The sequence below is a fragment of the Heptranchias perlo genome, chromosome X, assembly GCF_035084215.1.
Source record: "Heptranchias perlo isolate sHepPer1 chromosome X, sHepPer1.hap1, whole genome shotgun sequence".
Classification (NCBI taxonomy): Eukaryota; Metazoa; Chordata; class Chondrichthyes; order Hexanchiformes; family Hexanchidae; genus Heptranchias; species Heptranchias perlo.
The window spans coordinates 12234518-12259539 of NC_090370.1; the positions used below are offsets into that span (position 1 = coordinate 12234518).

At 47.3% G+C, this 25022-nt stretch overlaps 1 protein-coding gene and 1 long non-coding RNA gene across 4 annotated transcripts in view; one reads left to right on the top strand and one right to left on the bottom strand.

Annotated features, from left to right (window-relative positions):
- The window catches only part of LOC137307282 (uncharacterized), a 132248-nt gene that overhangs the window by 24914 nt on the left and 82312 nt on the right, over positions 1 to 25022 (top strand). The window lies entirely within an intron of this gene.
- LOC137307279 (beta-1,4 N-acetylgalactosaminyltransferase 1-like) overlaps positions 21733 to 25022 on the bottom strand; it is an 85231-nt gene continuing 81941 nt past the window's right edge. For all 3 annotated transcript variants that reach the window (XM_067976725.1, XM_067976726.1, XM_067976724.1), the window contains one exon: positions 21733 to 23752. In XM_067976725.1, the coding sequence (XP_067832826.1) occupies positions 23535 to 23752 (218 nt within the window). In that variant the 3' untranslated portion in view covers positions 21733 to 23534. The remainder of the gene's footprint in view (positions 23753 to 25022) is intronic.

Below are 25022 nucleotides of genomic sequence, written 5' to 3' on the forward strand. Positions count from 1 at the left end.
TCTCTCTTTGTTTCTCTCTCTGCCTGTGTTTCTGTGATTCTGCCCCTTTCTCTCTCTGTTTCTCTCTGCCTGTGTTTCTCTCATTCTACCCCATTCTCTCTGTGTTTCTCTCTCTGCCTGTGTTTCTCTCATTCTACCCAATTCTCTCTGTGTTTCTCTCATTCTACCCAATTCTCTGTGTTTCTCTCTGTGCCTGTGTTTCTGTGATTCTGCCCCTTTCTCTTCGTGTTTCTCTCTCTGCCTGTGTTTCTCCCCCATTCTCTCTGAGTTCGTCTCTCTGCCTGTGTTTCTGTGATTCTGCCCCTCTCTCTGTGTTCCTCTCTCTGCCTGTGTTTCTCACATTCTGCCCCTTTCTCTCTCTGCCTGTGTTTCTTTGATTCTGCCCCTTTCTCTCTGTGTTTCTCTCTCTGCCTGTGTTTCTTTGATTCTGCCCCTCTCTCTCTGTGTTTCTCTCTCTGCCTGTGTTTCTCACATTCTGCCCCTTTCTCTCTCTGTTTCTCTCTCTGCCTGTGTTTCTTACATTCTGCCTCTCTCTGACTGTGTTTCTCTGATTCTACCCCATTCTCTCTGTGTTTCTTCACCTGTGCTTCTGTGATTCTGCCCCTTTCTCTCTATGTTTCTCTGTGCCTGTGTTTCTGTGATTCTGCCCCTTTCTCTCTGTGTTTCTGTGATTCTGCCCCTTTCTCTCTGTGTTTCTCTCTCTCTGCCTGTGTTTCTCTGATTCTACCCCTTTCTGTGTTTCTCTCTGCCTGTGTTTCTGTGATTCTGCCCCTTTCTCTTTGTGTTTCTCTCTCTGCCTGTGTTTCTGTGATTCTGCCCCTTTCTCTCTCTGTTTCTCTCTCTGCCTGTGTTTCTGTTATTCTGCCCCTTTCTCTCTGTGTTTCTCTCTGCCTGTGTTTCTGTGATTCTGCCCCTTTCTCTCTGTGTTTCTCTCTCTGCCTGTGTCACTCTGATTCTGCCCCTTTCTCTCTGTGTTTCTCTCTCTCTGCCTGTATTTATCTGATTCTACTCCATTTTATCTGTGTTTCTCTCTCTGCCTGTTTTTCTGTGATTCTGCCCCTTTCTCTTTGTGTTTCTCTCTCTGCCTGTGTTTCTGTGATTCTGCCCCTTTCTCTCTGTTTCTCTCTCTGCCTCTGTTTCTCTGATTCAGCACATTTCTCTCTGTGTTAATCTCTCTGCCTGTGTTTCTCTGATTCTACCCCATTCTCTCCGTGTTTCTCTCTATGCCTGTGCTTCTGTGATTCTGCCCCATTCTCTGTGTTTCTCCCTCTGCCTGTGTTTCTCACATTCTGCCCCTCTCTCTCTGTGTTTCTCTCTCTGCCTGTGTTTCTCACATTCTGCCCCTTTCTCTCTCTGTTTCTCTCACTGCCTGTGTTTCTGTGATTCTGCCCCTCTCTCTCTGTGTTTCTCTCTCTGCCTGTGTTTCTCACATTCTGCCCCTTTCTCTCTCTCTTTCTCTCACTGCCTGTGTTTCTGTGATTCTGCCCCTTTCTCTCTGTGTTTCTCACTGCCTGTGTTTCTTACATTCTGCCCCTTTCTCTCTCTGTTTCTCACTGCCTGTGTTTCTTACATTCTGCCCCTTTCTCTCTCTGTTTCTCTCTCTGCCTGTGTTTCTCACATTCTGCCCCTCTCTCTCTGTGTTTCTCTCTCTGCCTGTATTTCTCTGATTCTGCCCTTCTCTCTCTCTTTCTCTCTCTGCCTGTGTTTCTCACATTCTGCCCCTTTCTCTCTCTCTTTCTCTCACTGCCTGTGTTTCTGTGATTCTGCCCCTTTCTCTCTGTGTTTCTCACTGCCTGTGTTTCTTACATTCTGCCCCTCTCTCTCTGTGTTTCTCTCTCTGCCTGTGTTTCTCACATTCTGCCCCTTTCTCTCTCTGTTTCTCACTGCCTGTGTTTCTTACATTCTGCCCCTTTCTCTCTCTGTTTCTCACTGCCTGTGTTTCTTACATTCTGCCCCTTTCTCTCTCTGTTTCTCTCTCTGCCTGTGTTTCTCACATTCTGCCCCTTTCTCTCTCTCTTTCTCTCTCTGCCTGTTTCTTACATTCTGCCCCTCTCTCTCTGTGTTTCTCTCTCTGCCTGTATTTCTCTGATTCTGCCCCTTTCTCTCTCTGTTTCTCTCTCTGCCTGTCTTTCTCACATTCTGCCCCTTTCTGTGTTTCTCTCTCTGCCTGTGTTTCTGTGATTCTGACCAATTCTCTGTTTCTCTCTCTGCCTGTGTTTCTCTGATTCTGCCCCTTTCTCTCTCTGTTTCTCTCTCTGCCTGTGTTTCTTACATTCTGCCCCATCTCTGTTTCTCTCTCTGCCTGTGTTTCTCACATTCTGCCCCTTTCTGTGTTTCTCTCTCTGCCTGTATTTCTCACATTCTGCCCCTTTCTGTGTTTCTCTCTCTGTCTATGTTCCTGTGATCTGACCAATTCTCTGTGTTTCGCTTACTGCCTGTGATTCTGATATTCTGCCCCTTTCTTTCCGTGTTTCTCTCTCTACCTGTGTTTCTGTGATTCTGCACCTTTCTCTCTGTTAATCTCTCTGCCTGTGATTCTGTTTTTCTCTCTCTGCCTGTGTTTCTGTCATTCTACCACATTCCCTCTGTGTTTCTCTCTCTGCTTGTTTTTCTGTGATTCTGTCCCTTTCTCTCCGTGTTCTGCGCTCTGCCTGTGTTTCTCTGATTCTACCCCATTCTCTCTGTGTTTCTCCCTCTGCCTGTGTTTCTCTCATTCTACTCAATTCTCTCTGTGTTTCTCTCTATGCCTGTGTTTCTGTGATTCTATCCCTCTCTCTCCGTGTTTCTCTCTCTGCCGGTGTTTCTCGCCCATTCTCTCTGTTTCTCTTTCTGCCCCTTTCTGTGTTCCTCCCTCTGCCTGTGTTTCTCACATTCTCTCCCTTTCTCTCTCCCTTTCTCTCTCTGCCTCTGTTTCTCTGATTCTGCACATTTCTCTCTGTGTTAATCTCTCTGCCTGTGTTTCTGTCATTCCACCACATTCTCTCTGTGTTTCTCTCTGCCTGTGTTTCTCTCATTCTACCCCATTCTCTCTGTGTTTCTCTCTCTGTCTGTGTTTCTCTCATTCTACCCAATTCTCTGTGTTTCTCTCTTTGCCTGTGTTTCTGTGATTCTGCCCCTTTCTCTTCGTGTTTCTCTCTCTGCCTGTGTTTCACCCCCATTCTCTCTGAGTTCGTCTCTCTGCCTGTGTTTCTGTGATTCTGCCCCTCTCTCTCTGTGATCCTCTCTCTGCCTGTGTTTCTCACATTCTGCCCCTTTCTCTCTCTGCCTGTGTTTCTTTGATTCTGCCCCTTTCTCTCTGTGTTTCTCTCTCTGCCTGTGTTTCTGTGATTCTGCCCCTCTCTCTCTGTGTTTCTCTCTCTGCCTGTGTTTCTCACATTCTGCCCCTTTCTCTCTCTGTTTCTCTCTCTGCCTGTGTTTCTTACATTCTGCCTCTCTCTGACTGTGTTTCTCTGATTCGACCCCATTCTCTCTGTGTTTCTTCACCTGTGCTTCTGTGATTCTGCCCCTTTCTCTCTATGTTTCTCTCTGCCTGTGTTTCTGTGATTCTGCCCCTTTCTCTCTGTGTTTCTCTCTCTCTGCCTGTGTTTCTCTGATTCTACCCCTTTCTGTGTTTCTCTCACTGCCTGTGTTTCTGTTATTCTGCTCCTTTCTCTCTGTGTTTCTCTCTCTGCCTGTGTCTCTCTGATTCTGCCCCTTTCTCTCTGTGTTTCTCTCTCTCTGCCTGTATTTATCTGATTCTATTCCATTTTATCTGTGTTTCTCTCTCTGCCTGTGTTTCTGTGATTCTGCCCCTCTCTCTCTGTGTTTCTCTCTCTGCCTGTGTTTCTCACATTCTACCCCTTTCTCTCTCTGTTTCTCTCTCTGCCTGTGTTTCTGTGATTCTGCCCCTCTCTCTCTGTGATCCTCTCTCTGCCTGTGTTTCTCACATTCTGCCCCTTTCTCTCTCTGCCTGTGTTTCTTTGATTCTGCCCCTTTCTCTCTGTGTTTCTCTCTCTGCCTGTGTTTCTGTGATTCTGCCCCTCTCTCTCTGTGTTTCTCTCTCTGCCTGTGTTTCTCACATTCTGCCCCTTTCTCTCTCTGTTTCTCTCTCTGCCTGTGTTTCTTACATTCTGCCTCTCTCTGACTGTGTTTCTCTGATTCGACCCCATTCTCTCTGTGTTTCTTCACCTGTGCTTCTGTGATTCTGCCCCTTTCTCTCTATGTTTCTCTCTGCCTGTGTTTCTGTGATTCTGCCCCTTTCTCTCTGTGTTTCTCTCTCTCTGCCTGTGTTTCTCTGATTCTGCCCCTTTCTCTCTCTCTTTCTCTCACTGCCTGTGTTTCTTTGATTCTGCCCCTTTCTCTCTGTGTTTCTCACTGCCTGTGTTTCTTACATTCTGCCCCTTTCTCTCTCTGTTTCTCACTGCCTGTGTTTCTTACATTCTGCCCCTTTCTCTCTCTGTTTCTCTCTCTGCCTGTGTTTCTCACATTCTGCCCCTTTCTCTCTCTCTTTCTCTCTCTGCCTGTGTTTCTTACATTCTGCCCCTCTCTCTCTCTGTGTTTCTCTCTCTGCCTGTATTTCTCTGATTCTGCCCCTTTCTCTCTGTTTCTCTCTCTGCCTGTGTTTCTCACATTCTGCCCCTTTCTCTCTCTGTTTCTCTCTCTGCCTGTGTTTCTCACATTCTGCCCATTTCTCTCTCTGTTTCTCTCTCTGCCTGTGTTTCTCACATTCTGCCCCTTTCTCTCTCTGTTTCTCTCTCTGCCTGTGTTTCTGTGATTCTGCCCCTTTCTCTCTGTGTTTCTGTGATTCTGCCCCTTTCTCTCTGTGTTTCTCTCTCTCTGCCTGTGTTTCTCTGATTCTACCCCTTTCTGTGTTTCTCTCTCTGCCTGTGTCTCTCTGATTCTGCCCCTTTCTCTCTGTGTTTCTCTCTCTCTGCCTGTATTTATCTGATTCTACTCCATTTTATCTGTGTTTCTCTCTCTGCCTGTGTTTCTGTGATTCTGCCCCTCTCTCTCTGTGTTTCTCTCTCTGCCTGTGTTTCTCACATTCTACCCCTTTCTCTCTCTGTTTCTCTCTCTGCCTGTGTTTCTGTGATTCTGCCCCTCTCTCTCTGTGATCCTCTCTCTGCCTGTGTTTCTCACATTCTGCCCCTTTCTCTCTCTGCCTGTGTTTCTTTGATTCTGCCCCTTTCTCTCTGTGTTTCTCTCTCTGCCTGTGTTTCTGTGATTCTGCCCCTCTCTCTCTGTGTTTCTCTCTCTGCCTGTGTTTCTCACATTCTGCCCCTTTCTCTCTCTGTTTCTCTCTCTGCCTGTGTTTCTTACATTCTGCCTCTCTCTGACTGTGTTTCTCTGATTCGACCCCATTCTCTCTGTGTTTCTTCACCTGTGCTTCTGTGATTCTGCCCCTTTCTCTCTATGTTTCTCTCTGCCTGTGTTTCTGTGATTCTGCCCCTTTCTCTCTGTGTTTCTCTCTCTCTGCCTGTGTTTCTCTGATTCTGCCCCTTTCTCTCTCTCTTTCTCTCACTGCCTGTGTTTCTTTGATTCTGCCCCTTTCTCTCTGTGTTTCTCACTGCCTGTGTTTCTTACATTCTGCCCCTTTCTCTCTCTGTTTCTCACTGCCTGTGTTTCTTACATTCTGCCCCTTTCTCTCTCTGTTTCTCTCTCTGCCTGTGTTTCTCACATTCTGCCCCTTTCTCTCTCTCTTTCTCTCTCTGCCTGTGTTTCTTACATTCTGCCCCTCTCTCTCTCTGTGTTTCTCTCTCTGCCTGTATTTCTCTGATTCTGCCCCTTTCTCTCTGTTTCTCTCTCTGCCTGTGTTTCTCACATTCTGCCCCTTTCTCTCTCTGTTTCTCTCTCTGCCTGTGTTTCTCACATTCTGCCCCTTTCTCTCTCTGTTTCTCTCACTGCCTGTGTTTCTGTGATTCTGCCCCTTTCTCTCTGTGTTTCTCACTGCCTGTGTTTCTTACATTCTGCCCCTTTCACTCTGTGTTTCTCTCTCTGCCTGTGTTTCTTACATTCTGCCCCTCTCTCTGTGTTTCTCTCTCTGCCTGTGTTTCTCACATTCTACCCCTTTCTCTCTTTGTTTCTCTCTCTGCCTGTGTTTCTGTGATTCTGCCCCTTTCTCTCTCTGTTTCTCTCTGCCTGTGTTTCTCTCATTCTACCCCATTCTCTCTGTGTTTCTCTCTCTGCCTGTGTTTCTCTCATTCTACCCAATTCTCTCTGTGTTTCTCTCATTCTACCCAATTCTCTGTGTTTCTCTCTGTGCCTGTGTTTCTGTGATTCTGCCCCTTTCTCTTCGTGTTTCTCTCTCTGCCTGTGTTTCTCCCCCATTCTCTCTGAGTTCGTCTCTCTGCCTGTGTTTCTGTGATTCTGCCCCTCTCTCTCTGTGTTCCTCTCTCTGCCTGTGTTTCTCACATTCTGCCCCTTTCTCTCTCTGCCTGTGTTTCTTTGATTCTGCCCCTTTCTCTCTGTGTTTCTCTCTCTGCCTGTGTTTCTTTGATTCTGCCCCTTTCTCTCTGTGTTTCTCTCTCTGCCTGTGTTTCTCACATTCTGCCCCTTTCTCTCTCTGTTTCTCTCTCTGCCTGTGTTTCTTACATTCTGCCTCTCTCTGACTGTGTTTCTCTGATTCTGCCCCTTTCTCTCTGTGTTTCTGTGATTCTGCCCCTTTCTCTCTGTGTTTCTCTCTCTCTGCCTGTGTTTCTCTGATTCTACCCCTTTCTGTGTTTCTCTCTGCCTGTGTTTCTGTGATTCTGCCCCTTTCTCTTTGTGTTTCTCTCTCTGCCTGTGTTTCTGTGATTCTGCCCCTTTCTCTTTGTGTTTCTCTCTCTGCCTGTGTTTCTGTTATTCTGCCCCTTTCTCTCTGTGTTTCTCTCTGCCTGTGTTTCTGTGATTCTGCCCCTTTCTCTCTGTGTTTCTCTCTCTGCCTGTGTCACTCTGATTCTGCCCCTTTCTCTCTGTGTTTCTCTCTCTCTGCCTGTATTTATCTGATTCTACTCCATTTTATCTGTGTTTCTCTCTCTGCCTGTTTTTCTGTGATTCTGCCCCTTTCTCTTTGTGTTTCTCTCTCTGCCTGTGTTTCTGTGATTCTGCCCCTTTCTCTCTGTTTCTCTCTCTGCCTCTGTTTCTCTGATTCAGCACATTTCTCTCTGTGTTAATCTCTCTGCCTGTGTTTCTCTGATTCTACCCCATTCTCTCCGTGTTTCTCTCTATGCCTGTGCTTCTGTGATTCTGCCCCATTCTCTGTGTTTCTCCCTCTGCCTGTGTTTCTCACATTCTGCCCCTCTCTCTCTGTGTTTCTCTCTCTGCCTGTGTTTCTCACATTCTGCCCCTTTCTCTCTCTGTTTCTCTCACTGCCTGTGTTTCTGTGATTCTGCCCCTCTCTCTCTGTGTTTCTCTCTCTGCCTGTGTTTCTCACATTCTGCCCCTTTCTCTCTCTCTTTCTCTCACTGCCTGTGTTTCTGTGATTCTGCCCCTTTCTCTCTGTGTTTCTCACTGCCTGTGTTTCTTACATTCTGCCCCTTTCTCTCTCTGTTTCTCACTGCCTGTGTTTCTTACATTCTGCCCCTTTCTCTCTCTGTTTCTCTCTCTGCCTGTGTTTCTCACATTCTGCCCCTCTCTCTCTGTGTTTCTCTCTCTGCCTGTATTTCTCTGATTCTGCCCTTCTCTCTCTCTTTCTCTCTCTGCCTGTGTTTCTCACATTCTGCCCCTTTCTCTCTCTCTTTCTCTCACTGCCTGTGTTTCTGTGATTCTGCCCCTTTCTCTCTGTGTTTCTCACTGCCTGTGTTTCTTACATTCTGCCCCTCTCTCTCTGTGTTTCTCTCTCTGCCTGTGTTTCTCACATTCTGCCCCTTTCTCTCTCTGTTTCTCTCTCTGCCTGTGTTTCTCACATTCTGCCCCTTTCTCTCTCTGTTTCTCTCTCTGCCTGTGTTTCTTACATTCTGCCCCTCTCTCTCTGTGTTTCTCTCTCTGCCTGCATTTCTCTGATTCTGCCTCTCTCTCTCTGTTTCTCTCTCTGCCTGTGTTTCTCACATTCTGCCCCTTTCTCTCTCTGTTTCTCTCACTGCCTGTGTTTCTGTGATTCTGCCCCTTTCTCTCTGTGTTTCTCACTGCCTGTGTTTCTTACATTCTGCCCCTTTCTCTCTCTGTTTCTCACTGCCTGTGTTTCTTACATTCTGCCCCTTTCTCTCTGTGTTTCTCTCTCTGCCTGTGTTTCTGACATTCTGCCCCTTTCTCTCTGTGTTTCTCTCTCTGCCTGTCTTTCTCACATTCTGCCCCTTTCTCTCTGTGTTTCTCTCTCTGCCTGTGTTTCTGTGATTCTGCCTCTTGCTCTCTGTGTTTCTCTTTGCCTGTGAGTCTGTCTTTCAGCATTTCTCATGCTGGGCCCTTGTTTGAAGCTGCTTCACGTGAAGACGCTCGAGGGGCCGGTTAAGGATACTGGTTCATTGCCATTCTTCAGAGAGACAGCAACATCTGTGCCCACTCCTCGCAGCCCACTGATGTTCGGCGCAGGACAAAATCCACCCTTGACCCCTCTGTCTTTGCAAACTACCACTCCATCTCCAACCTCCCTTTCCTCTCCCAAGTCCTTGAATGTGTTGTCGCCTCCCAAATCCATTTTTCACGCATCTCCATGTTTGAATCCCTCCAATCAGGTTTCTACCCCTCCCCCAGGACTGAAACGGCCCTTATCAAAATCACAATTGACATCCTCTGTGAGTGTGACCATGGTGAACTATCCCTCCTCATCCTGCTCGACCTGTCTGTTGCCTTTGACACGGTCGACCACCCCATCTTCTCACCCTTGACCAGTTGGGTGGGACTGCCCTCACTTGGTTCCCCTCTTATCTAACCAGTCGTAGCCACAGGATGTCCAGCATTAGCTTCTCTTCCCACCCCCAAACCATTACCTCTGGCGTCCCCCATGGATCTATCCTTTCCCCCTCCTCTTCCTCATCTACACGCTGCCATTTAGCAGCATGATCCAAAGACGTGACGTCAGGTTCCACACCTCCGCTGACGACAGCGAGCCCCGCCTCTCTCACCATTTAAAATTCTCCTCCACATATTTAAAGCCCTCCGTGGCCTCGCCCCTCCCTATCTCTGTAACCTCCTCCAGCCCTACTAACCCCCTAGATCTCCTCCATTTCTGGCCTCTTGCCCATCCCCGATTTCCATCGCTCCACCATTGGCGGCCGTGCCTTCATCTGCCTGGACTCCAAGCTCTGGAATTCCCTCCCTAAACCTCTCCGCCTCGCCACCCTCTTTAAAATGTGCCTCTTTGACCCAGCTTTTAGTCACCGCCACCCCCCTCCCCTGCCCCCAATATCTTTTTCTTTGGCTCAGTGACGATTTTTGTCTGATTACTCTTCTGAGAAGTACCTTGGGACAGCTTTCTATGTTCAAATACAAGTTGTTGTTGTTGTGGTGGTGGTGGTGGTGGTGGTGGTGATGATGCTACTGGTCAATGTCCTCACAGTCCAAGTAGGCCCAACCAGGTCTTGGAAGCCCTGTGGAAAGTTTTCTGTTCAAGCCATCTATTGAGATGGCACATGAGATTGATGTTCCCGAATCATTTTTCTTTTGAAAACTGGGTCCCTGAGATGTGGGTCCCTCGGCTCCTGAGCCGAGGGCGGTCCTTTCTCCCCCTCCCTCCGTGGAGGAATGGAACGCTCCCTCTCTTCCACTTCCAGGTCTTCATTCTCACTAGTGCTCAGCGGCATCCCTGGTAACAACTCAACAAAGGAGTCTGTAGATCTGTGGGCTCAGTGCCCTGAAGAAGCACCAGCCTCAGACACTGCAGTGAGCCATCCACCACATCCCCCCCCCCCCCCCCCACCTCCATAAACTTGAGCTCATCCAAAACTCTGCTGCCTCTGGTGGGGAAACAAGGGGGCATAACCTTAAAATTAGAGCTGGGCCGTTCAGGGGTGATGTCAGGAAGGATTTCTTCACACAAAGGGGAGTGGAAATCTGGAACTCTCTCTCCCAAAAAGCTGTTGAGGCTGGGGGTCAATTGAAAATTTCAAAACTGAGATTGATCGATTTTTGTTAAGCGAGGGTATTAAGGGTTACAGAACCAAGGTGGGTAGATGGAGTTAAGATACAGATCAGCCATGATCTAATTGAATGGCGGAACAGGCTCGAGGGGCTGAATGGCCTCCTCCTGTTCCAATGTTCCTAGGCACAAAATGGCTGCCTTGGCCCTTTCAGCTGCTGCTTGATTTCAGCAAGGGCTCCTTCAAAAGGCGTTAGGCCACCGATTAACATATTCAACGCCTGTTTTAGGAGTCCGCCCGTGATGCCTAAAAAATGGGCCCCACAAATTTAGCAGTGGGACCATGCCCGCTTAGATTGGGCGCAGGCCGCCCCCACTGTGGAATTGGTACGCTTTGAGCCATTTTACGCCTGAAAAAACTGGCGCACTGCGTACCAATTTCCTCCCCTAATTGATTGCCTTCGGTCACTTCACCTTTGCCACGTACCATTAAGCAGTCAGGAGCAAAGGATGGGCCGAATGGCCTCCTTCTGTGATGCATGATTCCAAGAACTTGCTCCCAGCCTTTCTCCGTCACGGTTCAGAGGCAAGGTGGTAGCTCTTTATCAATGGTGGTTGTTCTGTAGCACTCGCACACAGAGAATACATGCCAAAGCTAGAGAGAGAGAGGGACTGGGATGCATTAGTCTGAGGGCTCTGTTCATCCCCTGGGTTTCTGTTACACCAACCCCCACCCCCACTCCTTGCCCTCATCTCAAATCCGTGTATGTTGATTATTAACTCCTGGTATTCATACATAGTTTTTTTATTGACTCTGCTGAGTATAGCTGTTCTGTAGCTAACATAATCACTCTGTTAATGTATTGTATAATGACTCCCAATCTACTTCAATCAAGCGTTGTTACAATTACTATAGTCACCGTTGTAATGTAGGAAATATGGCAGCCAATTTGCACACGAACAACAATGTGATAATGACCAGATAATCTGTTTTAATGATGTTGGTTGAGGGATAAATATTGTCCAGGACACCTGGGAGAACTCCCCTGCTCTTCAAATAGTGCCACAGGATCTTTTACGTCCACCCGAGAGGGCAGACGGGGCCTCGGTTTAACATCTCATCTGAAAGACAGCACCTCCGACAGAGCAGCACTCCCTCATTAGTGCACTGGGAGTGTCAGCCTAGATTTTGTGCTCAAGTCTCTGGAGTGGGACTTGAACCCACAATTTTCTGACTCAGATGAGTGCTCCACTGAGCCATGGCTGATACCCTAAAGGACATGGGGTCCGTACTCCCAATGCCAGCCCGGATCTGAATTTATGACAATCCTGAAAACTGCCACCAAAGGGAGTGCCTACACCTTTACACTAGCCTCTATCTTTACTGGGCCTCCAGTGGGCCTACACTGGGAGAAGCTGATACAGGGGGAAGCTAAATTTGTATGCTCTTGTTTCTTAAATGATTCCGCTGCTCTATATGGAAGTCCAATCCAAGTGTCGCTCACTGTGTGAAGAAGAACTTCCTCATATCACTCTTAACGTTACATTTTGCTAGTTTGAACTGAGTCTCCTTGTCCTACTCTTGCAATTTAATTTAAAGTAATTTTCAAAATTTACCTTTTCCATCCCATTCACTGTCTTAAATCCTTCTGTAAGATCATCTCTCAGACAGCTCCTTTCAAGGCTGAAAAGACCAAGTTCATCCATTATTTCTTTGGACCTCTGACACTAGGCCATGAACAGGGGAATCAGTTATTCAAGATCACCTGTACTAGCGAGAAAAAGTCATCTCTTAAAACAGGGACATTGCGTGAAGAGACTCATTGCAGATTGTTAGCTCAGATATCTTTAGTAAGAAACCTATTTGGAACTGCCCTGGGCTCTAAGGCTCATTAACCAAGTTGTCTTTAGTATGTTAGTACTTTTCTGTATTAAACTGAGGGTTGTTTTATTCTGTCGTGTGGGTGCCATGGTTGTCCTGGGCACGAGTAATATTAAGAGGGGCATGACTCAACGTGACATCTGTTCCCTCTGCCAACAGCTGAAACTTCTTTTGATGTCACTACTCAGAATAGCAGAAAATCACACGGTCAGCAGGCAGCTGGTCAGCACCTCTAAAATTACTGCACTGTATTATTCCTGCTTCAATTCGGTCAGAAGGCAGGCTAGGACTGGAAGGGTTTAGTACAGCTCAGGGGAGGACAGCACCAATGCCACAATTCAGTAAGAAATGGGTCTTGAATTGGCCTTAAGGACTCTGCTGCAGTTAGAAGAAAAATCCAGCTAAAGGTTTTGGCCCAGAGATTCTTCCGTGGGCACAACCCAGAAGTTAGACCCAAAATGGCTTGCCATCATTTTGCCGATGTCAAGTTACGTCCCAATCGTGTTAGAATACGCCTGAACTTAAAGTGGGCGTAAATTAGCCCAGGGCCGAACCCACACCATACCTTTGAGTCTTAAAATTTAAGTTTCACCTCATTTAACCATCGTTCATGCCCATCAGGCACAGCAAGTTTAAGAACCTGCAGCCGGGGAAGCTTTTCAATTTTTAATACTGATTACTATGAAAATCCATTCAAAGAAACAGAAACACAGAGCAGGTTTCAGTGAGGATATGTTTTTTTTAAAACGCTCAAAAAATTGCAATAAAAAGACTAGAAAAATGACTTTCTTTCCTGCTCCACCTGAAAATCTGGTTGCAATGGGAAGAAACCCTCTGAACAAGCGCAATTGGAGGATTCTCGCATTTGAGAGTTGTGGGCGTGGCCGGTTTTGTGGGCGTGGCCGGTTTTGTGGGCGTGGCCTTGGCCGGTTTTGTGGTCATGGCCAGTTTTGTGGGCGTGGTCGGATTTGTGGGAGTGGTCATGGCCGGTTTTGTGGTCATGGCCGGTTTTGTGGGCGTGGTCGGATTTGTGGGAGTGGTCATGGCCGGTTTTGTGGTCATGGCCGGTTTTGTGGGCGTGGTCGGATTTGTGGGCGTGGCCTTGGCCGGTTTTGTGGGCGTGGTCGGATTTGTGGGAGTGGCCTTGGCCGGTTTTGTGGTCATGGCCGGTTTTGTGGGCGTGGTCGGATTTGTGGGCGTGGCCTTGGCCGGTTTTGTGGTCATGGTCGGTTTTGTGGGCGTGGTCGGATTTGTGGGAGTGGCCTTGGCCGGTTTTGTGGTCATGGCCAGTTTTGTGGGCGTGGTCGGATTTGTGGGAGTGGTCATGGCCGGTTTTGTGGTCATGGCCGGTTTTGTGGTCGTGGCCGGTTTTGTGGTCGTGGCCGGTTTTGTGGTCGTGGCCGGTTTTGTGGTCGTGGCCGGTTTTGTGGGCGTGGTCGGATTTGTGGGCGTGGCCTTGGCCGGTTTTGTGGTCATGGCCGGTTTTGTGGGCGTGGTCGGATTTGTGGGCGTGGCCTTGGCCGGTTTTGTGGTCATGGCCGGTTTTGTGGGCGTGGTCGGATTTGTGGGAGTGGCCTTGGCTGGTTTTGCGGGCGTGGCTGGTTTTGCGGGCGTGGCCGGTTTTGCGGGCGCGGACGGATATGTGGGTGTGGCCGGTTTTGTGGGCATGGACGGATATGTGGGTGTGGCCGGTTTTGTGGGCATGGACGGTTTTGGGGGCCTGGCCCGTTTTGCAGGCGTGGCTGGTTTTGCGGGTGCAGCCGGTTTTGCGGGCATGGACGGATATGTGGGTGTGGCCGGTTTTGCGGGCATGGACGAATATGTGGGCGTGGCCAGTTTTGCGGGCGTGGACGGTTTTGCGGGCGTGGACGGTTTTGTGGGTGTGGCCGGTTTTGTGGACGTGGTTGGCTTTGTAGGCGTGGCCGGTTTTGTGGGAATGGCCGGCATTTTGTGTGCGATCCATTTTGTGGGTGTGGCCGCTTTTGTGGGTGTGGCCGCTTTTGTGGGTGTGGCCGCCCTTGTGGGCGTGGCCGGTTTTGTGGGCGTGGCCATGGTCGTTTTGTGGCATGGCCAGTTTTGTGGGTGTGGTCATGGCCTGTTTTATGGTCGTGGCCGTAGTCTGTTTTGTGGGAGTGATCGTGGCCGGTTTTGTGGGCATGGCCGGTTTTGTGGGCGTGCTATTAGTATAAGATTTAAGCACTAAGGAAGACACCGTGTAACAGTCAATAGAGCAAGTTACAAACCTGCTCGATCCACTTGGTGTCACACACCAGCTGCACATTCAGCAAGTGGCAGCCCTTCTTGCTTGTGTGCGCTCCAGGGCCTTGTGTTGAGAGCACACAAGTTTACGTGGGTGCAGTCGACGATGCCCTGCACTTGGGGCAAGCCTAGCAATCCCAGCGTAGCCCAGAGACCCCGTGGGCCTGTTGTGGAACTGGTGAAAAGTGGCATTCGGGCACTGAAACAGAGGCAGGATCCTAATTCAAATATATCCATGGGGCACCCGCCAGTTTCAGGAGGACGCACTGGACGCCTAAAAAATGGCCCGCCTGAAAACGCCATTGGGCGCACTGCCAACACTGACGGGCAGGCGAGGCTGCGACCCAGTTTTCAGGGTCCTACCACCCCACATTGGGCAGCAAGTGGGCGTCAGTTGAAAACTGGCCCCCATGGACTCTTTCTGGGTGTGTTCAACACTGGATGTGTCTGACTCCATGTGACTGCTTATAAATACTCTGACTTGGAAAAATAAAACACTCACTGTAAATTTGGGGAGAGGATTACGTAAGAATTGTGGGAAAACTCTGAGAAAAATTGAAATGAACGACATTTTAATGGTTTCAGGTTTGAACAGGTTGTGTTGCAGAAGTAAATCACTTTTGCAAGGGGTCACTGATTTTCAGTTTTTCACTGAACAGTGCCTGGAATGCAAAACACCAGTGAACTTCCCAGAATGCTGCATAGCAACAACGGAATTTGACCTTGCTCAATCACCGTGAGCCAGCGGCCTTGCACTGCTGGGGTCCACTCTCTTTTAACCGGTGGCCGCAGCAGGGGCAACGAACAGAAAAGAGACATTTAAGTCAGGGGGAATCAAAGTACTTGGTTGGCGTTCATGGTCACCCATTATGTACCTCCACATGCACTTACCGGTAACTCCACTCCCCCGACCCTACCCAGTAAAAAGAGTTGGACTTCCAGTATTGGACAAAGAAGGGATCCCGTCTACTAACAATCCCACCTGGAATCTCCTCGTTCTTATGTTTAAAGAGGCTGAAATGACCTTGAGATTCCAGAGGAATGATTAGAATCACTGTTCATGGGAACTAAGAAAGAAAGCACTCCCATATCTATAGCCCCTTTCACAACCTCAGGATGTCCCAAAGCGCTTTACAGCCAATGAAGTACTTTCTGAAGTGTAGTCACTGTAGTAATGTAGGGAGCGCAGCAGCCAATTTGCGCACAGCAAGATCCCACAAACAGTAATGTGATAATGAGCAGATAATCTGTTTTAGTGATGTTGATTGAGGGATAAATATTGGCCAGGACACCAGGGAAGAACTCCCCTGAAAAAATAGTTCCATGCAATTTTTATGTCCACCCGAGAGGGTAGTCAGGGCACCATCTGGGTTTGATATCTCACAGCACTGACAGTGCAGCACTCCCTCAGTACTGCAATGGGAGTGTTAGCCTAGTCTCTGGAGTGGGACTTGAACCTATGAACTTCTGACTCAGAAGCAAGAGTGCTACCCACTGAGCCACAGCTGTCGCCTGGAGAACAGAAGTAGGCCATTCAGCCTTTCGAGCCTGTTCCGCCGTACTGCTATTCAATGAGATCATGGCTGATCTGTACCTCAACTCCATTTACCCGCCTTTGCTCCATATCCCTTGATACCCTTACCTAATAAAAACCTATCGATCTCAGTCTTGAAAGCTCCAATTAACCCCCAGCATCCACAGCCTTTTGGGGAGAGATTTCCAGATTTCTACTATCCTTTGGGTGAAAAAGTGCACCCTGATTTCGCTCCTGAATGGCCTAGCTCTGATTTTAAGATTAGGCCCCCTTCTTCTCAAATCTCTCCTTTTATCATTTTAAACACCTCAATTAGTTCACCCCACAATCTTCTAAACTCAAGGGAATTCAAGCCAAGTTTATGCAACCTGTCCTCATAATCTAACTCTTTTAGCCTCGGTATCATTCTGGTGAATCTGCACTGCCCCCCCTCCAAGGCCAATATATCCTTCTTGAGGTGCGGTGTCCAGAACTGAACGCAGTATCTCCACATGGGCTCTGACCAGAGCTCCGTACAGCTGGAGCAAAACTTCCTCCCCTTTGTATTGCAGCCCCCGAGATAAAGGCCAACATTCCATTCGCCTTTATGACTGCTTGTTGTACCTGTGCACTGGGTTTTAGTGATTTCTGTACATGGACACCCAAATCTCTTTCCTCCTCCATAGTTCCTAGTTTCTCACCATTTAGAAAATATTCCGATTTATCTTCCTCGGATCCAAAGTGGATGGCCTCACACTTCCCCACAATGAACTCCATCCGCCATAGTTTTGCACAATCACTTAATCTATCAATGTCCCTTTGTGACTCCCTGCTCCCATCTGCGCTGCTTACTGTACCTCCTAACTTAGTATAGGTTGTTCAGCGACAGGTCACTGAATCAACTAAAACAGTGAGGGGTAGAAGTTCCCCAGTGCACAATTATTAGTGCGTTTGTGAATGTGTTTTGATGAAATTCTTGTACTCACGACTTAACAAAGTCATTACAACCGCTTATTTTAAAATGTCAGCCCTTAAAAAGAAGCAAAGTAACGTTACTCGTGCTTGGGTTATGAGCTTTCATACTCATCAAGGCCAGGGATGTCAGTGCTGGGGAATGGAAAACTTTCCCACTGTTAGCACCAAGCTCTCCCAGGTCAGGTGTAGCTCAGACAGTTGTGCAATAAGACTCCCTCTACTTTGCCCCAATGGCACAAGAGCACCTCCTACTGTGCATTTTCCATTTCTTGCACCAGCCTTCTCTGTGCCCTTTCTGAATGAGATTGCCAAATTAGGGGCAGTTTTCTGCCTTGCGCTCATGGCCATTAGGAATTGGGTTATGACTGACACGTGGGTTATGACTCCACGTGATATCAAGAAACGGCTGAGTGCACAGGATACAGCAAAGGCTATGGGCCCCGACAACATCTCGGCTGCAGTGCTGAAGACTTGTGCTCCAGAACTAGCCGCGCCTCTAGCCAAGCTGTTCCAGTACAGCTACAACACTGGCATCTACCCGATGTGGAAAATTGCCCAGGTATGTCCTGTCCACAAAAAGCAGGACAAATTCAATCCGGCCAATTACCGCCCCATCAGTCTACTCTCAATCATCAGCAAAGTGATGGAAGGTGTCGTCGACAGTGCTATCAAGTGGCATTTACTCACCAATAACCTGCTCACCGATGCTCAGTTTGGGTTCCGCCAGGACCACTCGGCTCCAGACCTCATTACAGCCTTGGTCCAAACATGGGCAAAAGAGCTGAATTCCAGAGGTGAGGTGAGGAGTGACTGCCCTTGACATCAAGGCAGCATTTGACCGAGTGTGGCACCAAGGAGCCCTCGTAAAATTGAAGTCAATGGGAATCAGGGGGAAAAATCTCCGATGGCTGGAGTCATACCCAGCACAAAGGAAGATGGTAGTGGTTTTTGGAGGCCAATCATCTCAGCCCCAGGACATTGCTGCAGGAGTTCCTCAGGGCAGTGTCCTAGGCCCAACCATCTTCAGCTGCTTCATCAATGACCTTCCCTCCATCATAAGGTCAGAAATGGGGATGTTCGTTGAAGACTGCACATTGTTCAGTTCCATTCGCAACCCCTCAGACAATGAAGCAGTCCGAGCCTGCATGCAGCAAGACCTGGACAACATCCAGGCTTGGGCTGATAAGTGGCAAGTAACATTCGCGCCAGACAAGTGCCAGGCAATGACCATCTCCAACAAGAGAGAGTCCAACCACCTCCCCTTGACATTCAACGGCATTACCATTGCCAAATCCCCCACCATCAACATCCTGGGGGTCACCCTTGACCAGAAACTTAACTGGACCAGCCACATAAATACTGTGGCTACAAGAGCAGGTCAGAGGCTGGATATTCTGCAGCGAGTGACTCACCTCCTGACTCCCCAAAGCCTTTCCACCATCTCCAAGGCACAAGTCCGGAGTGTGATGTAATACCCTCCACTTGCCTGGATGAGTGCAGCTCCAACAACACTCAAGAAGCTCGACACCATCCAGGACAAAGCAGCCCGCTTGATTGGCACCCCATCCACCACCCTAAACATTCACTCCCTTCACCACCGGTGCACCGTGGCTGCAGTGTGTACCATCCACAGGATGCACTGCAGCAACTCACCAAGGCTTCTTCGACAGCACCTCCCAAACCCGCGACCTCTACCACCTAGAAGGACAAGAGCAGCAGACACATGGGAACAACACCACCTGCACGTTCCCCTCCAAGTCACACACCATCCCGACTTGGAAATATATCACCGTTCCTTATCATCGCTGGGTCAAAATCCTGGAACTCCCTTCCTAACAGCACTGTGGGAGAATCTTCACCACACGGACTGCAGCGGTTCAAGAAGGCGGCTCACCACCACCTTCTCAAGGGCAATTTGGGATGTGCAATAAATGCTGGCCTTGCCAGTGACACCCACATCCCATGAATGAATGAAAACAAGAGCTCATTTCGCATAGGAGCCTTGCAGCCAGCAGACAGAGGAGACTTTGATCTCTTCAGTTTGGTCTGGATTTCGATCCAGGTCCCAGGGGTGAAAGGGCAATGTGCTAAACCATTGCGCCACCAAACCCGGGCAGGCACCTTCCATGCCTGTCACATCATACAGTTTCACTCTGCAAGGCCTATAGCAGGCATGTCCAACCCACTTCCAGATCCGCCAATCACCTGCTACTTGTTTTCTTGGAACTGACCAATCAACGCCCTAGTGATTGTGTATTTTGGCCAATTGCCAGTCAGGTTTCCGGCTAGTGGGTCAATCAGAGGCCGATATTTTAGGTGAACTTTTGGAAAAGTCCGATCAGAGTGGGACATTTAACAGCAGTGACCTGGTCATCTGTCTCTCTCAAATGGACAATTGATTAGCTTTGGTCACTCATATAGCAATAAATACAAAACCATCAGCATTTTTACAGAGTGGCACATCTCCCTGCCCCTCTACAGTAACAAAAAGACCTGAAAGAGTAAAATCAAACAAGAAAGATTGAATTAGCGACTTAGAAGCCAACAAGATGAAAATGTAATCCTTGTGTTCAAATCCCCCCCCTCACCCCTCCCTATCCCTGTAACCTCCTCAAGCCCTACAACCCTTCGAGATCTCTGCGCTCCTCCAATTCTGACCTCTTGTGCATCCCTGATTTTAATCACTCCACCATTGGCAGCCGTGCCTTCAGCTGCCTAGGCCCTAAGCACTGGAATTCCCTCCCTAAACCTCTCTACCTCTCTCTCCTCCTTTAAGACGCTCCTTAAAACCTACCTCTTTGACCAAGCTTTTGGTCACCTGTCCTAATATCTCCTTATGTGGCTCGGTGTCCATTTTTGGTCTGATAATCGCTCCTGTGAAACACCTTAGGACGTTTTACTATGTTATGTTTTACTATGCAAGTTGTTGTTGCTTAATGGTCCCAGCCACTGCCTGCAACCACCTCCCTCCCTCCACCCTACTCCCAGTACTAGGCTGTGTCCACATCCCACTCAGACTTGGGCACAGCTGGTGAAAGAAAAAATAATATTTGCGGCAAAACAAAGTCACAAGTTCAGCGAGAGCCTGCAATCTGCCTCTGTAACTGAGGGTAAGTGACAGGCGACTGGATATATATTGGGTACAGATGATGAAATCCATTAGTAAATTGAGTATCAATAGCATAAATATATCATAGAATCATAGAGTGGTTACAACACAGAAGGAGGCCATTCGGCCTGTCGAGCCCGTGCCAGCTCTCTGCAAGAGCAATCCAGCGAGTCCCACTCCCCCGCCCTTTCCCCACAGCCCTGCAAATTTTTTCCCTTCAAGTATTTATCCAGTTCCCTTTTGAAAGCCACAATTGAATCTGCCTCCACCACCCTTTCAAGCAGCGCATTCCAGATCATAACCACTCGCTGTGTAAAAAAGTTTTTCCTCATGTTGCCTTTGGTTCTTTTGCCAATCACCTTAAATCTGTGACCTCTGGTTCTCAACCCTTCTGCCAATGGGAACAGCTTCTCTCCACCCACTCTGTTTAGTCCCCTCATGATTTTGAATACCTCTATCAAATCTCCTCTCAACCTTCTCTGTTCCAAGGAGAACAACCCCAGCATCTCCAATCTATCCACATAACTAAAGTCCCTCATCCCTGGAACCATTCTAGTAAATCTTTTCTGCACCCTCTCTAAGGCCTTTACATCCTTCCTAAAGTGCGGTGCCCAGAACTGGACACAATACTCCAGTTGTGGCCGAACCAGTGTTTTATAAAGGTTCATCATAACTTCCTTGCTTTTGTACATAAATATGCCTCTATTTATAAAGCCCAGGATCCTGTATGCTTTTTTTAACCACTTTCTCAACCTGCCCTGCCACCTTCAGTGATTTGTGCAAATATACCCCCAGATCTCTCTGTTCCTGTACCCCTTTTAGAATTGTGCCCTCTAGTTTATATTGCCTCTCCTCGTTCTTCCTACCGAAATGTATCACTTCGCACTTCTCTGCATTAAATTTCATCAGCTATGTGTCTGCCCATTCCACCAGCCTGTCTATATCCTCTTGAAGTCTATCACTATCCTCCTCACTGTTCACTACACTTCCAAGTTTTGTGTCATCTGCAAATTTGGAAATTGTGCCCTGTACACCCAAGTCCAATCATTAATATATATCAAGAAAAGCTTGGGTAAACTGGGTACATTACATGCCTACCCAGGAGGATTGGAGACCTGCCTTTGGAGTGGGTAACAGGTAGGGCGGGTATGTGCTCCAACTTCAAAATGTGAGTTACATAAGAATGTAAGAAATAGGAGCAGGAGTAGGCCATACGGCCCCTCGAGCCTGCTCCGCCATTTAATAAGATCGTGGCTGATCTTCTCCTTCAACTCCATTTTCCCGCCCGATCCCCAAATCCCTTGATTCCCCTAGAGTCCAAAAATCTATCGATCTCAGCCTTGAATATACTCAATGACTGATCATCCACAGCTCTCTGGGGTAGAGAATTCCAAATATTCCTCCTCATCTCAGTCCTAAATGGCCGACCCCTTATCCTGAGACTATGTCCCCTAATTCAAGGGTTGTACCTCATCAGTCAGTCCTTAGTTCAACCTTGATGAACTGAAAGACTTTTCAGGCTGCAATTCCACCAGCAAGGGGCATAGTACGCAGCTCTGACAATGATTTGCTTTTTTCCGAAGGCCTGTTCTGGACTGGTTCTGCCAGGAAACCTCACAAAGAGGGACACAAAATACTCTTCTAATTCAATCTGGCCAGCGTGCTCCTCTGTTGAGTCATGCAGCTGCCTCAACTATTTTGCCCAACATGTTTCTGTTTCAAAAGGGTTTAAACTTTGAAAGAGGTCATGTCTTAAAAATACACTGCAAGAAAAAGTACAGCTTTGGGCCGGGTTATTCCGAGGGAGGGAGTGGCTTGATTCTGCTCAGTGTCTACTACGCTTATTATCTGATTGCTGGAGCCTTGATAACAGTAACAACCGGCATAAATCAGCTACACATTGAACAGTGTCGAATGTTACTGTTGATTATCAATCAACTGTAGTCGTATCATCAGGAACGCAATCAAGATTATTATGGTTGATAGTGGTTAAATTTTAACCAGCAAGACAAGGACTCTTGTGCAAATGTTCTTTCAGCTTTTATTGCAGCTGAATCTGGGATAGGGAGAGTCTGGGTTGAGGTAACAAAGCAATTCACGTGTTAGATTATTACTGCTTCCCAGGGGCAGGCACGACATTCCCGGTCACCTCTAACCCTGAAATGTACTTGGAATGAGGCTATTTTTAGAATTCAGCCATCTAAAAAGAGAATTCTCGGTTGCCCATCTCTGGAATCCCATTTTTAGCAGCCTATATGGGTAAAGATCGTTTTACATTGTAAATTCCCAGCTAATCTGAGATCTCTCCATCAGGTGACTGTATAAATAGCAGTCCATGCTGTTATGTAAAACTCAGGCCCTAATCCTACACATTGGAGAATTTTGTTCAACTCTTGAGGAGTTCTCAGCTCTCTCAACATTTGGCACAACATTAAAGATTATCTTTTCAGTCCAGTCCTGTTTCAGTCTTAACATGGGTGGTAGGAAGGATAATGGAATCTTTACTCAAAGATGTAATGGAAAAAAATCTAGAAAACAAAAATATAATAAAGAATAGTCAAAGAGGAAAGTCATGCATGACCAACCTTACTGAATTCTTTGAAGAAGTAACAGAAAGAGTAGACAAGGGTAATGTAGTAGATGTAATATATTTGGATTTTCAAAAGGCCTTCGATAAGGTACCACATTGTAGACTCATGACTAAGGTCAGAGCATGTGGAGACAGGGGACAGGTAGCAGAATGGATAGCAAACTGGCTACAAAACAGATAACAGAGAGTAGGGGTTAAGGGTAGCTACTCAGACTGGCAAAAGGAGTTCCACAAGGATCGGTGCTGGGACCACTGTTGTTCACAATTTACATTAACGATTTGGACTCGGGAATCAGAAGTACAATTTCAAAATTTGCAGATGACATCAAATTGGGAGGCGCAGTTAATACAAAGGAAGAATGTGTTAAAATACAAGAAGACATTAATAAATTTGCAGAATGGGCATGTAATTGGCAAATTACTTTCAATATAGATAAGTGTGAGGTGGTGCATTTTGGTAGGAAGAATAAGGAGGCCACATACTCCTTGGATAATAAGAGTCTAAATGGGGTAGAGGAGCAGAGGGATCTGGGGGTACAGATACACAAATCACTAAAAGTAGAGACGCAGGTTAATAAGGCCATAAAAAAGGCAAACCAAGCACTGGTGTTCATTTCTAGAGGGATAGAATTGAAAAGCAGAGAAGTTATGTTAAACTTGTATAAAACCTTGTTTGGACCACATTTGGAGTGCTGTGCACAGTTCTGGTCTCCATATTATAAAAAGGCATTGGAGAAGGTGCAAAAAAGATTCACAAGGATGATACTAGAATTGAGAGGTTTTACCTATCAGGAAAGGCTGAACAGGCTGGGGCTCTTTTCTCTCGAAAAGCAAAGACTGAGGGGTGACCTGATAGAGGTCTTTAAGATAATGAAAGGGTTTGATAGGGTAGACGTAGAGAAAATGTTTCCACTTGTGGGGGAGTCCAAAACTAGAGTTCATGAATATGAAATAGTCACTAATAAATCCAATAGGGAATTCAGGAGAAACTTCTTCACCCAGAGTGCGGTTAGAATGTGGAACTCGCTCCACAAGGAGTAGTTGAGGCGAATAGCATAGATGCATTTAAGGGGAATCTAGATAAACACATGAGGGAGAAAGGAATAGAAGGATATGCTGATAGGGTGAGATGAAGTAGGGAGGGAGGAGGCTCATGTGGAGCATAAACACCAGCATAGACCAGTTGGGCTGAATGGCCTGTTTCTTTGCTGTAGACTCAGTATAACTCGATGTCCCTTAGTTCTTTGTCATGCACTGAAACCTGTTTTTCAAGTAAAAAAGCCCATGTTTCAGCTGGATATTTGCCTCAGATGACTTGGGGTACCGGAATTCTTTGTAGGCTTTCTCGTTTTCATCCACCTTGCTCCAGGGCAGTTTGATTTTGGTGGCATGGTCCACAGTGACATCATCACAGGACCCAACATGGAGAATGCCAAGTCCATCGATGAAAAACTCTGCCAAAAGGAAGCACAAGATACAGCTGTTAGCCCGATCCAGAGCGCAGCATTGATAGCAAGAGCAGAGCGCCAGCACATAATATTGGAACACTGGAAAAGATCAAGGTCACCATATTTGATAGTCTCCAGGCAGCATCAATTCCCTCAACTGTTTTGGCCAAAGAATGACCATGGATCAACACGCCAACTCTACGAGGAATGTCCTACATGTCGTTTGACAGATTCAACAACAACAACAACTTGCATTTATATAGCGCCTTTAACATCGTAAAAAATCCCAAGGTGCTTCACAGGAGCGATTATCAAACAAAATTTCACACTGAGCCACATAAGGAGATGTTAGGACAGGTGACCAAAAGCTTGGTCAAAGAGGTAGGTTTTAAGGAGCATCTTAAAGGAGGAGAGAGAGGTAGAAAGGCGGAGAGGTTTAGGGAGGTAATTCCAGAGCTTAGGGTCCAGGCAGCTGAAGGCACGGCCACCAATGGTGGAGCGATGAAAATCGGGGATGCGCAAGAGGCCAGAATTGGAGGAGTGCAGAGATCTCGGAGGATTGTAGGGCTGGAGGAGGTTACAGAGATAGGGAGGGGCGAGGCCATGGAGGGATTTGAACATGAGGATGAGAATTTTAAAATTGAGGCATTGCTGGACTGGGAGCCAATGTATTCATTTTGTGTGTGCAGCAGTTAAAATCAAGTTGGAAAACCCTTTTTTAGTTTCTGACTAGATCAGTCATTTTTTAATGCTTTGATTCTTTTTGAAAAGGTCTCTTTAAAAAATGTTGAGGGTGATGCTCTCCCTTTAAAGTCGGCCTCAGTGCCTCAGGGCTAGGGAGGGGGATAAACCGGCCATGGTCCCTGCTCCAGATCGTTATTGAGTGACCCCTGCTGGAAGGTGTATGTATGTGAATGCCACAGGAGGGATGGATTGGCCTCAGCTGCAATTGGCCCCATGGTAAAATAGTCTTTTGACACTCACTGTCTAAAGAAAGAAAGACTTGCATTTATATAGCGCCTTTCACGACCTCAGGACGTCCCAAAGCGCTTTACAACCAATGAAGTACTTTTGAAGTGTAACGTAGTAATGAGGGAAATGTGGCAGCCAATTTGCGCACAGCAAGCTCCCACATTCGGTAGCAAAATAAATGAGCAGATATTCTTTTTTAGTGATGTTGGTTGAGGGATAAATATTGACCAGTACAACAGGGAGAACTCCCCTGCTCTTCTTCAAATAGTGTTGTGGGATCTTTTACGTCCACCTGAGAGGGCAG